This window comes from Amblyomma mixtum, chromosome 4, assembly GCF_055824585.1.
Source record: "Amblyomma mixtum isolate Tamu chromosome 4, ASM5582458v1, whole genome shotgun sequence".
NCBI classification, from domain to species: Eukaryota; Metazoa; Arthropoda; class Arachnida; order Ixodida; family Ixodidae; genus Amblyomma; species Amblyomma mixtum.
In genome coordinates this window covers 50,970,020-50,985,864 of record NC_143015.1, presented here as the reverse complement: position 1 = coordinate 50,985,864, position 15,845 = coordinate 50,970,020, and the positions used below count along the sequence as shown (strand labels likewise).

The window sequence follows — 15,845 nt, the reverse complement described above, 5'->3', positions numbered from 1 at the left end:
ATTTGGGATTTCGGTTTAAGAGTTTATTTAGTTGGAACCATTTCGCACTCGCATTTTTACCAGACATGGATGAGAAAGTGCTGTTGTAGTAATTGAACTTCGCGGATTTCAGCTCTCGGTTAAGAGAATTGCGGTATTTCTTGTATTTCTCTAGCTTTGACGGGTCGCGGGATTTAATAAACTGTGCAAACAGCTTTTCTTTAACCTTTATTTTGCGCAGTAGGTCTTGCGTTAACCACGGCTTTTTAGCTTTTTGTTTGCGAGGACGATCAACCAAGAAGCATTTATCGTACACAGCGTTTAGTTTCTTAACCAGGATGCTGTATGCGTCATTCGCATCCTTTGAGCGCATCACATCATCCCACCTAGCTGCACACATATCCGTTCGGAAGCGTTCCAGGGTTATCATATCTATGCGCTGATAGCTATTGCAAACTTTTTGTCGGGCAGAATTGGACCTTGCACCAGGAATGAAAGCGAAAGTTGGAATGTGGTCACTTACGTCTGATAAAAGTGTGCCAGCCTTTGCATTAGAAATTTCCGAGTTAGTAACGATGATATCTAGAGAGGAAGATGTAGAGCAGGTTATGCGAGTGGGAGTATTGATAAGGTTTGAAAGTCCGTAAGCATCAAAAAGGGACATAATTTTTGTTTGTCTGGTCGAGATGCTTTGCATGTCAACGTTCACGTCACCCGCTAAAACCAGTGATTGTCGATTGGTGGACACATAATCAAAAAGGCTTTCAAGCATATCAAGGCATTTCTCGAAACTGCCGTCTGGGGGGCGATATAAAACAGTGTAAACTTCGCGATCATGCTCAACAGTTTTCATTTCATAGTCAGCAGTAGATAAAGTGAACTGTTTTACCTCTGTAACTGCGTGAGTATTCAAAACTTGGATTGAAACGCCACCACCTTTGCGGTCAGATCTATTGAGGGCAAAATGCGTGTAGCCCTCTAAAATTAAATAGTTCGATTCGTCATGATACCAGGTTTCTGTGAACATTACGACTTCAAAGGAAAATTTAAAAGAGTCGAAAAGTGACTGTATTTCATCGTTCTTGTTGTTCACCGATCGGCAATTCAAATGAAAAATCTTCATTAAGGAGATTAAGCAAACGCTTAATGACTGTCATTATTAAGCTTTCCGCTTTCCCTCCACTGTAAGGAATATATTTATGCCATTCTGTACCATGAGTAATAACGCTGCATTCTGGCACCAAGAATCCCTTACTAAGATTCAGTAAGCCATTTCGCACTAACTAGGCATCGGTTGGCCTGAAGTCCCATGCGCTACAGGAAAATTCTCGCCTCGCTGGTATATTCTGCCTGGCAGGCAATACATCTGTATCGGCAAACATGCAATAAAGAAAAGGAAAACATGAAGTTTAACGTAAAATTTCCTATTTTGACAGCTTTACATTCTTTCGTTTCATGCTTACTTTACGCAGGCTTATTCTTACTTTGCTCTAATAAATTGCACTTATGCAGCGGCTTTCTCTCCAGTCCAAAGGCTTCCACGGATGAGCAGGCTTTTGCACTGTAAAATTAATTGACGAGCCCTGCGCTGCTTGAGTTCGCGCGTAGGAAGAAGATTTAGCTAGGGAACATCGAATAGCTTTAGGGTTTTATTTTGCTCCGTTCCTGGAATCACTGTTAGTTTTAGGCCCTGGGGTCAATCCCCGAAACATGTCATCATAAAGAGGCAAGAGTGATTACGTTGCTGTGTGTCTACAGTTTTCAGAAGTATGTATGTATATATATAAAGGACGGTCAGAGAGCGAAGAGCTGCCTTAGGATCTGGTTTCACGAAATGGTTCCCCACTTTAGCTCGGCACTAGTCGTCGCCTTTGTTGCCTCGACTGCCATCGGAGACGAGATATCGGTGAGTATGCACTCTTCAAACAGTACGAATACACGGAATACAAACAGTACGAGTATGCACTGTTCAAATAGTACGAATACACGGTCAAGAAATTAGAACAATTTGTCATAGCAGTTAGCCTTTGGCGTTAGATTCTAAAGTCATGTTATAATACTGCTTCAGGCGCGCACTCTGTTATTCCGAGAGACACGGCTGCATAACAGCCGAAACTGCGGCGAACTCCAACGCAACCAGACAAGACTTTGAATGGGAATAGACCTTCACTAGACGCTTGCTCATGCTGTAACTATCCTTCCTTCAGCCTTGTTTTGGTATGCAACCATGGATCGAATGAACATCTATAAAAACGGTGCGGCTAAATTTTTAATCGGCATCTACACAGCCTGGCAATAGACTTTTACGAGATACGGGTATTCCAGTGGCCATACCTGTAGCCCTTATCCCATAGCACTCCTTGTGAGCATATTTTAGCCTGCGGCATTTCCAGTGGAGCTCTGCTTTTTTACCTCAGCAGTTGAACCCACCACTGCTGCCTCCCCTGTTTTCGGCGACGGCTCATTCGTCCTTATATAAAGCACCTTAGCCGCAAGTATGGGCGCCGAAATGTTTCCAACGCTTCATACAGCTTTTGCGCGGTCTTCTACTGCTTTATTTAAACCTGGTTGTTTACTTTTCCACGACGTCCCATGAATTCTTGCTGGAACGAGCAGGACTACTTGCAATTCATATCTCACTCGTATTTGCAATGAAACCACTACGAACGCGAACAACGCAAAGAAGCAGTTGAAAAAGTATTCCTGCCATTTGTGGGAGCAGCGTTTTCTTTGCGTCTGCCCCCGGTTCTTTTCCGTTGTTTCTACATGTCATTTCAAATTCAGAAATTTCGAGATTAACCGATCAGGCTAGCTTGTTTGCCAGTAAATAGTAGTAAATCGCTGCCGAATGTCGTGAATAGTTTCAGGTGTAGGTTTTACACCATCACTTATCACAGATGCTTGGCACACTGCAGTCTAGCAGTGGAGGCCACAATCACCTGTCGGGAGCTGCAGCAGCAGCCACATCAGCTGTAACTTGGAACAACCTATTCAGAAGAAAGCGGCGTGCTGCGATGGCAGTAACTGATGGCATTGCGACCCAGTAATTATTTTCGCTTTTCCTGCGAACACAGAAGAAATGCACTGCGCCAGCAAAGAAGCGCGGGCTGAAAGGTCCCATAGGAATCAATTAGAATTGCTTGATGCTGCCTCTATAAAAATAAATTCTAAGTACAAATGGTTGGAGGGAGAAAAGACGTCAGGACGGGTTTCAAACGTCCACTAGAACTGATTTTACCCTCAGCGCGGACTGCACAAGAAGTCCAGTATGGAGAGACATGTCAGGTATAAAACCCAAACTGGGCCACGTCGAAGGGATTCGCAGGTCGTAGAGGCAAGGAAGAATACTCAGCGGCGAGAATAATGTGCAGAAGCGTTCCCCTGCTACTCTTAGCGAAAGACATACCCGTCACACAAGCATTGAGAATTGCCTATATTCTTCAGGTCTCTTCATTTTCCGCAAGCGAGTGACTTCCACGAACTGTGTTCCCTCCATTGCCCCGCCTACCTGCTGTGTATCATAAGGCGGCCGTGATAAACGAAAGGTGAAAGTCTATAGCCGAGGGTGTGCTCCTGAAAAAAACCGCGGTTTCTGACATTGACGTTTAGACGAGCGTTCTTAGTGTTAAAGAACTACTTTTCTAACGATCCCGAAAGAGTCCATAGTTGTCTGAAGGCTCTCAGATACAGACAGAATTTAATATTGCCGTGACTGGGTTTCGAACCGGAGGTGGCGCGATCAGATCAGCTTCGCTCTCTACTCTCTGGACACGAGCACTATGCTAATGCCCCAACCGATCACACCTTATATTAAACTGCCACACTTTGATGATGATGATGTCCTCAGTCTTAATGGCACATACCCACGGCGGGGGATTGGCCAGGTGCCTAGTTTCGTGCTGTACACTGCACGCCGTCGTCTTCACCAACTTCTGTTCATCGCCGCCGCGGTGGCTCAGCGGTTACGGTGCTCGGCTGCTGTCCCGAAAGACGCGGGTTCGACCCGGCCGCGGCGGCTAGAATTTCTTTGGAGGAGAAATTCTAGAGGCCCGTGTACTGTGCGATGTCAGTGCACGTTAAAGAACCCCAGGTGGTCGAAATTTCCGGAGCCCTCCACTACGGCGTCTCCCGTAGCCTTAGTCGCTTTGGGACGTTAAACCCCATAAACCAAACCAAACCAAACCAAACCAACTTCTGTTCATAAAAATAAAGCAATATTAGCCTCCAATCCCGCAAAATCATCAAGAGGATGTGAAGCTCTGAGCCGGGCACGAAGGAAAGGCAGCGCGCACTCCTCCGTGGGTCAGTGGACGCCTTATTTGCGCTTTGAGCTGCGTTGTGGTTGTGACAGAAACATGTGCGCTGCATGCGCACATATTTTGGGTAAACAGCCAATGACGATGAAAAAAAGTGTTGATTTAGAGGAGTCGAGTATCATGGTTGAGATTTTAAAACGAGTGTCACAAGCCCAGGGCCACTAAGTTTGTTCCGAGATGGATAGCGCGCATGGGCTTTCGCAGCAACAATAGATGGGTGTGGGTCCACTTTCACAAACGTTCTTTTGAACATGATTTCTTGCTTAGCAATGGTAAACCTCTTTTTGATATGCCAGTGCGCTTTGAACGTGCCTACTAAGAGGTAGTAGTACACCTTCATTGCTTGTATAGTCGGATACAACTTAAGTCTGCAGTGAAGGTCCGCCCACATTCAGCCTCCGCGCACAGCATTCCTCCACGACAAAAAAGTAGTACGCTGCTTAAACGTTTCTTGTTACGTAAACAAGAAGCTTATCACAAGCAAAAAATTATGAGCTCTAGAAGTGTGATACGTGGATTGTTTGATGTAGCCAAACATTAAAAAACTGATTTCGTTTACAGTTGCAGTTGGCTGACGGAGTAATACAAGACCGCGGCCCAGTGTTAGCAACTGTTGTTTTTTTAAGTTGTATCCTACTATAGATGTATTGGCTTTGCTACTGCAAGGACAGACACGCAACAAAGTTACTTCGGCGACTTAAAGAAAGGGTAATTTCTCACTTACAACTGCAAAGACTAGTTAAAAGATAAAACAGTGGAAGTGACCTGGCGTGAATACTAAGTTACATTTATTTATATATTTAAAGCTACTGTTAACCCCAGAAGAGATTGTTGCCGGGGGGCATTACAAAGTCAATTAGAACGACTGAAAATGATATATTTCTTGGTAAGCACTATAAATGAAAAACAACAAATGTCAAGGGTAAAACAGAACTGTAAGAAATAACATATCTAGAATTAAAATCTCCAGCTTAAAGCCTTAGGACCTTCTAGGCCACTGTCAAGATTCATGCGATTTTCAAATTTCTGCCACAACTGTATGGCGCCTGATATCTTTTCACACAGCAAAGTTGAAATTTATTACTTGCTTAGTGTAGAAACAAAACTACGTAGGTGTAAGTACAAATATTCCTTCAGTGTATTTCCGATTTCCAACATAAAGTTGGTTCGGAAAGAATGAAAACAGTCAATAACAGAGACCCTTGTATCTTATTAGCTCAGTTTGTTCGATGGGTGTTTATTTATTACTCTCAGTTTATTATTAACTTACGGCATTATAATGCATATTAACAGAGGCCTTTAGGATGCACTGTTCGCTGTCCAGTTACTGGTGGCGACGATTCCATTCCGGTCGACGCTCTTTATTCTCCACGCAGAAGGACAAACGCTGACAAGACCAGCAAAAACACGATTGTTCTGGAAAAAGTGCAAAATCCGAAACATTCACATTAAAATAGGCTTCTCAGGAAGTTTTTGCGCCCGCGAAGTTATTCCCTGTCTGCACTTGCAAGGCAGCCTTTATCGCATAGTTGTTGGCAACGAAAGCAGAAGAAAGAACACGGACAGAAGAAAAGACGGACAACTTCTTTCACTCCTTCCTTCACTCTTTCGCTTACGGCCAGTTCGGGTGTTCAGAAGAGCAATGTTCCGGGCTAGTTGGTAATGCATTTAAAGAAAGAACAACGCGAAGAAACACGGACACACAAAGAAACGGCACACACACGAGCGCTGGGTTTTCGGGTGTTCGCCGAGATACGTGAGAAAGTCACTGCGCGATTCCCTTTGCTATAAAACGGATTATCAGCTTACATGCCTTGAGTGTTGTCGTTCATGTTGCGACTGATGGAAGGGTTGAAATGGAAGTCCACGGGCCTGCCCACTAGCTCGAGCTGAGCCACAATCGCTGCCACGTGCAGACTAAGGACATTCGAAAGATGTGAGGAAAGATTGAAAGTACAGACGCGCTTCGCAACAGCCGCGTTCGCCGAAGCAACGACACCGGTTGTAACAAATACCTTAATCCCTATCCCCCTTAAGAGTCGTCTGCGTTCTTTGCCCTGCTTTCTTCATTCCTAATGAACCAACCAGCCTAAATCACCAATCTGCATATGTGGTTTATTTTTGTCGAGGCTCCGAACCGAATTGTGTTTGGAAGTTTGGTGAAGAGGGCAAAAATTAGCTGCACACATAAGCCGCACACATAATCACTTGTTTTGCACTAATCGTTCTCTTACGAAATTAATCAGTAAGACCCATAATGAGCAGTTGTAGTGCATGTGGCGTCGCTCTCGCATGCCAACAGGATCTACTAGTCTCATGTTGATATCTAGGCCTTTTCAGGTTATTTGACAGAATGGGGCCCTAAATACACAAGCTAGCCTATGTAGCAACGAACTTTGCCGCTGGTGTGAATGGGCTTTCATGTAGGGTAGGGAACGCTAATACTGAAGAGAGAACCCTTGTGACATAGAATCCCGCAGCTTTATAACGCTTAAGACACTCAACAGCGCAACATGCGCGTGAGAAAATAAGGCCGAAGATATTTGTTTCAGCCGCGGGAAATATGAGCTCATCAGTTTCTTAGGTCTACCCAAGGTTGCAATTACAGACGTTCTGCGATGTTCAGAGCTTCATCATTGAGTGCATGTGTCAGCTTCGCAGCATTTTTACCAACATAAGAGCAGCGCAACCACTAGTCACGTCTCTTCGGTAGCCACCTGTCTCCGCCTCTCCGGTAAAGCTGAAATTGCAAAGAAAATCGTGTGTCAAGCATGTCCTGCTGAGTAGCTACACTCCGGAAAAAGAACCTCAGTGTTCTGCCTAATCACGTACGTGCGGTGCCATCACCATACTTTGATTATAGGGGGTGGAAATATAAATGATCGACCCTTCACAAGGTTCCCAGCCCCCTTACAGGAAGTGAGCAGTGGCATACGACTGATATTTTATCAGGATAGCGGAAAAATAAGTGCAAAAAAAACCCTGGAAAAAGCTGTTTGCAAAGAAAAATAAAACACGCATCAAAACAAAAACAATAATTTCAACTAAAACCAGCCTTGTAAAACCCAAAAAAGCAGGATGCAAACCCTCTGCTAATTTAAAAATCCAAAGATGAGCCGAAAATTGCATCGAATTTCCATTGCTTTTAGCGCTCGGGAGCTGAACGTCTCAAATTGTTCCTACCAAAACTGACAGTCCAACTTAGCTTCTTTCCTAAGTACGCTTTGGTGACAAAAGGTTTCTTCTAGGATTTAGGATAGGTAAATTTTTTGATTCATTATTTGATCTACGCGTGAAAATGCTACTAATATTTTCCCTTGTGCCTCAAGTTAAAAAATGGTTAAATTCCTTGAACCGACTTCCACCTTATCATAGATATTGCTGTGACGTAAATTTTTCTTGTGTAAGGGTATTTTAATTTCATAATACTAGCTGTGTTCAAGATAACACTTCAACGTTACATGAGAAATAACCGACACTTCCTGACTTCTTTAGCCTTGGAGCAGGCTTATTGTTTAACAGTACTAAACAGTTTGCGCCCATCTTTGCAATGGTGGTGCAATTCCAGTTCTGGTTCGTTTTCCGCGGTTATGATTAAAGAGTTAGTATTTTCCATGAAGCCCTCTCATTATGTAGAACGCACTGCCAACTTTCTGTGAAACATTGTTGTTGGAAAAGACGCCGCAGGAAAACGCTTGGCTTTCATCCTTTTTCTTTTTAGGAGGAGAATACCGCCCTTCTGGTGGACGCGGTTGGACGTCTGGACAACGATGTTGCACTCTACAGTTCAATTAATGATCCTAGTGAGAAGTGCTTGACCTGCACTCTAGTGGATTACGAACCGGAAGACCTATTTGCCATTTTTGTTTTTCACTACAAGGGCCAGGGTGGCCAGCCTGGGTACGTGGGAGGGTGACTGATATATCCTAGAACTTCTCTGTGATATACGGAATTGGCAGTTCGTTAATCTTCGATGATGAAACGAACGTAGAAAGCATATTGCAGAGGCATATTGCATTGTTAAAGAAAAGAGGGATGAGAACACTAGGTGTTGTGAAGGTAAAGGATGCGCAATCAAAGGACGAACCACGAAGAAAGACACAGGGACACACACAAGCGCAAGTGCGCTTGTGTGTGTCCCTGTGTCTTTCTTCGTGGTTCGTCCTTTGATTGCGCATCCTTTACCTTCACAACATCATGTACCAACTAGGCCCTACCCAAGTTTTGTTGGAGAACACTAGGATACGAAGCCTACCAAGGCAACAAGCAGGATGTAAAAGAGAAGATTAGCAACCGAAGCACATTTCTGGAATTCGTGCTCAAAGTAATAAATTCCAAACTTCAGGAGGAATAATTTTTTTTAATACCGGATGCCTTAGACGACACCATAGGTGTGCTGAAGCAAGTCGCTGCAATCTAAACGATGATATCAGCTTGTCTGTAGTGCTTGCCTTCCAGGAGCATGGTATGGTGCCCTGTGTTGCGAAATACTTCAAAATATCCTTCTAAGTTTTAATAAACACTTTCGTAATGAACTGCTGCTAAATAAATCCTGCTCGCTACATTGTAAATTAAACTGCAGTTCCTCGACGCAGGAGATCCTTGACTTTCTTATATCTAGTGCAAGCGATGAACTATTATATGAGCAAAAGTTGGCGTGCCATCGTGGGCCATTATATGTTTTTACATCCAACTTAAAATTGTGTCTGAACTACGGCTAGCTGAAGCGACTGTTTCATTTGAGTTGGTAACACTTGCGCAAAACTCGCGATGAAAGATATATCCATGGAAAGCAACCACTGAGAAGGCGATGTAGAAGAGAACGTCGAAACATGAGTTTTTGCTGTGCGTTATAAATAAAGTGCAGTTATTCAGTTACCCATGCTGATCATCGCGAAAGATGACGGGCCAAAAAATATTGTAAAATATTTGCCCCCTTCATAACCGTCATCAATCATTAACCGTTAGGGGCTCCTGTAGAGGCAATATATAAGGGGGGGGGGGGGGGAGGGGACAGTACAACATTACTATAGAACATAAGGTCGATATAAAGAACTAATGTATATAAACATCAAACAAAGTAATGGACATGTTAGGGTCATTAGAAAAGGCTACGGAAGAAAAGGTCAATATTAAAAGAGTAAATCGAGGTAAATATAATACGCAGCAAACAACGGGTCATTGTAGAAGATGGGTGATCAACATTGCCTCAAGCCTCAAAGTCTCACGCTCAATAACGAGTTGTTTAGGCAGCTGGTTCCATTCCTGAAAAGTAGTTGCCAAAAAATACTTAGTGCAACCATAAAGTCGTTGGACGCTACTGGAATCGAACAGGCGGCGTGATGTACGAATGGGAGGTGTTATCAGTGAGGCGCGCCGGTAAGGGATATTGTAATAAATCTTATGAGATAAACAAAGGTTCGCAACTTTACGTCTCCGAGGTAATGTGGTGGGAGCTGTGCTTGGCACGCCACTTGGAGAGCTCGCTCATGCCGGTAGAGTCTTGCGGCGAGTTGCCTGGAAAGGTGTGGTAGTAGTTTCTTTCATTACAAGCTGCCGTTTATTTTTTTCTTTTAGGAGTGACGTGGCTCACTGTCTAAATCTTACTAACACAGAATCAATGAAGTTTGGTTTCGGCCTTTGCAAAGGTGAGCGTTTATTTCAAGGGCCCGTAGCGATTCTTAATCTTACTGTAAGGTTTGTAATCTCTTATGACGCACAAATTAGTCTTTATGGGACCATTTTTCATTTTACGGATGCAATTTCTAAGGTCCTGATTCACCTCAGTGATGCTCTTCTTTTAATCAATACTATATGCCAAACACTACAAGCTTCAGGCTGTTTAAGAGTAGTTGTGTGAACATATTCTAAACATTTGTAATGAATATTACAAAAGTTTACAAATATTACAAAATCTCGTAATTGGCCACAGTGTTCAATCTACCTGTTTTCTTAAATCCTAGCAAGCTGACACCCAATTAATTCTTAGGCGGTGGAATTTTTCGTACACTTAATTGCCCTACTCTTATTAAGGTTTTCTGTAGTGTTTCATTTGGTTTGTATACATAGCTTTTTAATTTGTTCGCAGCTCTATGTGCAAGTGCCACACCTATCAGCTTGTTCTTGAGTACAAATATTATGAGCCGCCGCGGTGGCTCAGCGGTTATGGTGCTCGGCTGCTGACCCAAAAGACGCGGGTTCGATCCCGGCCGCGGCGGCTAGAATTTCTTTGGAGGAGAAATTCTAGAGGCCCGTGTACTTTGCGATGTCAGTGCACGTTAAAGAACCCCAGGTGGACGAAATTTCTGCAGCCCTTCACTACGGCGTCTCTCATAGCCTGAGTCGCTTTGGAACGTTAAACCCCATAAACCAAACCAAACCAAATATTATGACTACGAATGATACTTTTATTAAAAATTGAACTCCATGTGTTGGAAGAGAACAGGGCCAAGTCAGTGTGCGCCAAAAAATTCGAAAATAGAGTTCATTACATACACAGCTTCTTCAAATAGCTCTTATCTCACGTCAGTTATATGCGCGCTATGAAGTGAAATAGGCTGGTGTTCCTTTTTTGGGTTACGCATGGCGGTCTGTTATCGGTCCACCTGAGCATGACTCAGCCAGAAGGCCTTGTTGTTTAATGAGTTTACCGGCCTTAATGAGCTTAACTATGTTTACTTGAATCCATTCGATGCCACTGACAGGGCTCTGAACTCCTGTCAGCTAAAAAATTAATTCAACACAAGCATTATACTTACCAAGATTCACAATAAATACAACGACGCTTTGCCGACAAAACACCTGCATAATCTGTTTCTTTCAGTGTCCCGAACATTTACTCCCATGTGATAGCTGTGAATATTTCTCTGCCTTTCAGACGGCGCAATTACTACTACAGCCCAAGGTTATTATTACGACGGTAAGAGCTGCCTTCTAGGCCGATTCCCACTTCCAGGCGGAGATCGTAAGTCAAATCATACGGACCGAACGGTAGTTCCGCAGCGACAACATTGAAAGCTCATTGCTTTAAATATATTGTTTTTGGCCGCTGGTGCCGGTAGATAGTGCCGGTTAATGCGAAATTATTTGTAAAGCCAACCTTCTGTTCATACATGAAAGGAAACAATGATTACTACCTTGATACAGCCCTGCCCAATCAACCTTAAAAACATACTTTACACTTCAAACGCCAACCAAAAAGAACTCCCAGTTAACGGAAAAGGAGCCAACATAACGAATCTACCACGCACTTTGAAAAGCATCCGCATAGAGAGAAAGAAGGAGCAACAAAAGCGGGGAGCACATCTGGGAGACGATACTAATTGTTCTGCACGGATGAAGGTTCTATAGGATATAAAGTCGAAAGCGGAGAGGGACCTGCGATCTAAACGAAGGTGTTATAGAATAACCACGCAGCAAATTCATAGACTATCACGCAGGACTGACTTTCTCCAGGCACAGACCAGTGCGTGCAGACGTTCACAGCCCACGCTTGCCGCGACCACTGTTCAGAGCTATCTCCGCCAGTGGGTGGAGAATGAAGTAGCCGAGAATATAGCGCAGCGATATTCTGGCGGCATTATACACAGCGTCATACACAAAGAACTTCCGCTTGTCTTTCGCGGTAGCATTTTTCAATGTAAGTTGGATAGAGGGAATGCGCAAGTACTGATCACTCATTTGCTGTGTATGGGTCATTCACTAAGTATATTAACGCTACAGACTTAATAGCGGACGTTCAGCGAAGACCACGGGGTAAGATCGAAATGCCTGGTGAATACAAAGTAGTCTTCCTTTCAATCCCGATGGCGCGGAGAAAAGGAGCAGGAACTGGAAATATATCCAGTCACTCTTTTTCACATGTCGTACTGGCGCCGGTATGCGGCGACCGCCGGATCAGTGGAACCGCGGAATACCCGCCAGCTGCTATTGGTGGCGCACGGGACCGCTATGGTAGTCAGTTCTCACTGCATACAAGAAGGAAACCTTCCTACAGGCTCTAGCGTTCTGAGCCAGTCTGAGTCTGAGCCATGTGATTTCGCAAGGACTACGGGGAGTCTTTGTCCGATGGCGCAGCCAACAGTAACGTTGGGTTCAGCGGCGTCGTCATATTCAATGCCGTGCAAGTACGCTGAGACGGCGGCCAACTAGCGAAGGGGAGCCCTCAGGTCCGGCATCGAAAAGAAAAAGTCGCAGGCTGTTAGCGTAGCTAAAGCAAGTAGACGTGTGAAGGCATTTGCTTAGCTTGGTTGGATCTTTGTTTTGCTTTGCTGGGTCGTAAGCACGTCTGGCGACGTCATTAGACTCATGTTGAGTTCTCATGCAGTTTATTACGAGGAGTGATCGGCTGATGCGATATATAGCATAGTGCTTATCGGGACATCCTTCAGAGAACCATCAAGAAAACAGTCCCACTGTAACCTTACGGTATCAGATTTTTACCAGTTGATCACGAAGTCGTACGCTATAATTTGTTAATCTTCTTGGCCTCCACAGATTGTGGAAAGCACAATGCAAGTAAGGCATGCGGATATTAACACCTGCAGTGTACGTGAAATGTTTGCTGAAAGAGCTGTTTACCTACGTTACCTGACCCAACCAGGTCGGGAACACTGCTAGCTGATCAAGTCAAATTGAAGAAATTTTAACTTCACTCGTGTCAGCTCAGGTGTAGCTGAAATGGTTTGTTATAAGTGACTTTCTGTTTTCATGTCAACCTCGGAAATAAAGAGAAAAAGGTGATAGCCTAGTGCCCTCGTACACTGGCCAGCAAAGCTGAGCAGTTCGCGCAGCTGTGAATTCGAAACCCAGTCGCAGCATTATTTATTTTATTTTTATATTGTCTGTTACTCTGTTAGGGGTTTCAGAATTTAACTTCAAGGGGAAACTACACGCAAACTCTTTGAGCCGCTTAAACCACATGAAGTAGTCAGCTTGCACTAAATTGTAACGTAATGGCCTTTTGTAAATTCTTTCCATCCTGCACCTGCCATTGGTTGGTTGGTTGGTTGGTTGGTTTGTTTTAACGTCCCAAAGCGACTGAGGCTATGAGAGACGCCGTAGTGGAGGGCTCCGGAAATTTCGACCACCTGGGGTTCTTTAACGTGCACTGACATCGCACAGTACACGGGCCTCGAATTTCTCCTCCAAAGAAATTCAACCGCCGCGGCCGGGATCGAACCCGCGTCTTTCGGGCCAGCAGCCGAGCACCATAGCCACTGAGCCACCGCGGCGGCGCACCTGCCATTGGTATTAACTTTGCGTTTTCCAAATTTTCCAGCTTACAGTGACTACGAGTACTAGTATGCTTCGGCCCAAAAGCAGTGCCTATAGGCCGTGCGTATAGAAGGACAATATTTACCTCCGCGACAGCGAGTGTTTGCTTTCAGCTCATCGCTGGCACCCTCCCACTGTCTGCGTCACAGCGCCATTCATTTTAATGAGTCTAATTATGCATTAAGAATCAACATATACACTTCCTACGGGATCAAAGACTTTCAAGCACGGTAATGTTGCCTCGAAGCTATCTGCGGCCAACTATTCAAGGAATATCCGGGTTGTCTCGTCGCTCCTAGTACACGCAAATCCCCCACAGTTTCACTGAAAGCTGCTAGTAATTAGATGCACCCTAGACCCATTTCGCTCGAGAATTACCGTCACCGTGTAGAACGAAACACAGATCGTACAAAGACTTCATTTCGTTGGTTGCACTGCAATATCGCTGTTTACATCGTGCACCACTCTCAGCTATTGTTTTGTGAAACTTTAACTACACAATGGCTTCTGCTTTAAAGATTGTTTTTCTTCCGAACAAAACACAACACGTGAAGCACACTTGTGATTTAGTATGGCCTAGAAGTAAATGCTTTCATACCCCACCACTGAACGGCAAGCATGCCCCGCTCAGTGTTTCTGGTTGCTCTCGGACAATGGACATTGAGTGCCCCGGCATCGATAAGCTTTGTTTCACGAAGGCTTGGGGAAAAATTGAGAGGGAGGTGTAACTATAATTTTTTTTTAGAGTAAGAGAACTTCACTTTATTTCTTCCTTTTTGTATTTGGGCTGTAAGAAAACCAGCAGAGCTAAACAGTCTGTGATTGAATGTATTTTGCTTTTCGCAGATTGCCTACTGTGGGTAAAGACAGAATTCAAGGACTCCGTGCCAAAAGAATGCGTCAACGCTTTTAAAAAGTACTGCGGGCCCCGAAAGTACGTTCTTTATAAAAAGGAGCAATGTTCGTGAGTTCTTTCGCATCTGAGTAATCCTGCCTCACGCAGTGACCTGCCAGAAGATGTGACGCATTTCTTTTTAGCATGCGAAATAAACATCTTGAGACGGGTCTACGTCTTTCATCACTTTTATTTTTTCTGTTTCATTGCGTCATTGTGTATTTTTGCATAGATAAAATGCCAAGGCGGGTGCCGTTCGGTGCGTAGAGAAAGTTTATACCAGTATGCAGAAAGTCATATCGAATTCATGGGTCGTCAGCAGCCTCATCACGAGACAAAGTGCGGCCGCTTGCATTGGAATTGATAATTACTTTAAGAAGTATTCTAATGCATTTGACTGAAAAATAAAACATTCAAAGCGCAACAATTTTTGCAGGTAGATTTTTCAGAAAGGACCACATCGAACTGTGCGCCCACACTTGTAATGTATTGTAGAGCACTGCAGCCTTCTGCGTTGGCAAAATGTGAAAGTATTATAGCGAAAGCAACATTAGTCGTATTTTCGCCGTTTAGCTGTGGCCGATGGGCACACTGCAAGCTGAGCCGTCGCCTAGCAACCGCCGCAGCTGGCAGCGCCACTCGCCGAGCCATTTGGCATGCCGTCAGAAGATTGGTTTGGTTTATTTGGGTTTAACGTCCCGAAGCAACTCAGGCTATGAGGGACGCAGTAGTGAAGGTCTCCGCAAATTTCGACCACCTGGGGTTCTTTAACGTGCACTGACATCGCACAGCACACGGTACTCTGGAATTTCGCCTTCATCGAAATTCAGCCGCCGCAGCCGGGATCGAACCCGTCAGAAGAGGAGCCGGTGAAACCGCGTTGCAACAACAGAGGAGGAGCCGGCGTTGCATCATATATATAGAAGGGGCAGCTCGGTGGGCGGCTCGGCGGCTCGGTGGCGCCTCGTCAGTTGTGCGCATGCGCGGAGTGACATCAGAGCACGGAGCTAGTGTGCGGGCCACGCGCCTCCTTACCTCCACCTACGCAAATGCGATGAGAATGCCTTAGAAGTAGTTCTCCACAAGATTTATAAGAGAGCGCTCGACCTCCCCATAACGACGTCCAACAAGCGTCTCCTCGGTCTGGGGATAACCAACACCTTTGGGGAGTTACGAGAAGCTCATCTTAACAATCAATACTTGCGCCTAAGCAAAACACCTGCGGGGAGCCGCCTTCTGACCCGCTTACAGATATACAGAAGAACGGGTCCGCATCCCTGAAGCCTGGCGCTTTGCACTCCAGGTGCGACCCCTTCCGAAGAACATGACTGCAGACACCCATGATGGTCGCCGTCTCACGCGGGCGGAGGCTATTTCTC

The 15,845-nt window shown here is 44.7% G+C and overlaps 1 protein-coding gene across 1 annotated transcript; it reads left to right on the top strand.

Moving 5' to 3' along the window:
- The first annotated feature begins 1,813 nt into the window (after positions 1-1,813).
- Positions 1,814-14,539, top strand: LOC149346475 (uncharacterized). Its single transcript, XM_089541348.1, has 5 exons — positions 1,814-1,885; positions 8,017-8,195; positions 9,873-9,943; positions 11,173-11,259; positions 14,418-14,539. The coding sequence occupies exons 1-5, from the start codon at positions 1,814-1,816 to the stop codon at positions 14,537-14,539; spliced, it is 531 nt and encodes a 176-aa protein (XP_089397474.1).
- The last annotated feature ends 1,306 nt before the right edge of the window (positions 14,540-15,845 follow it).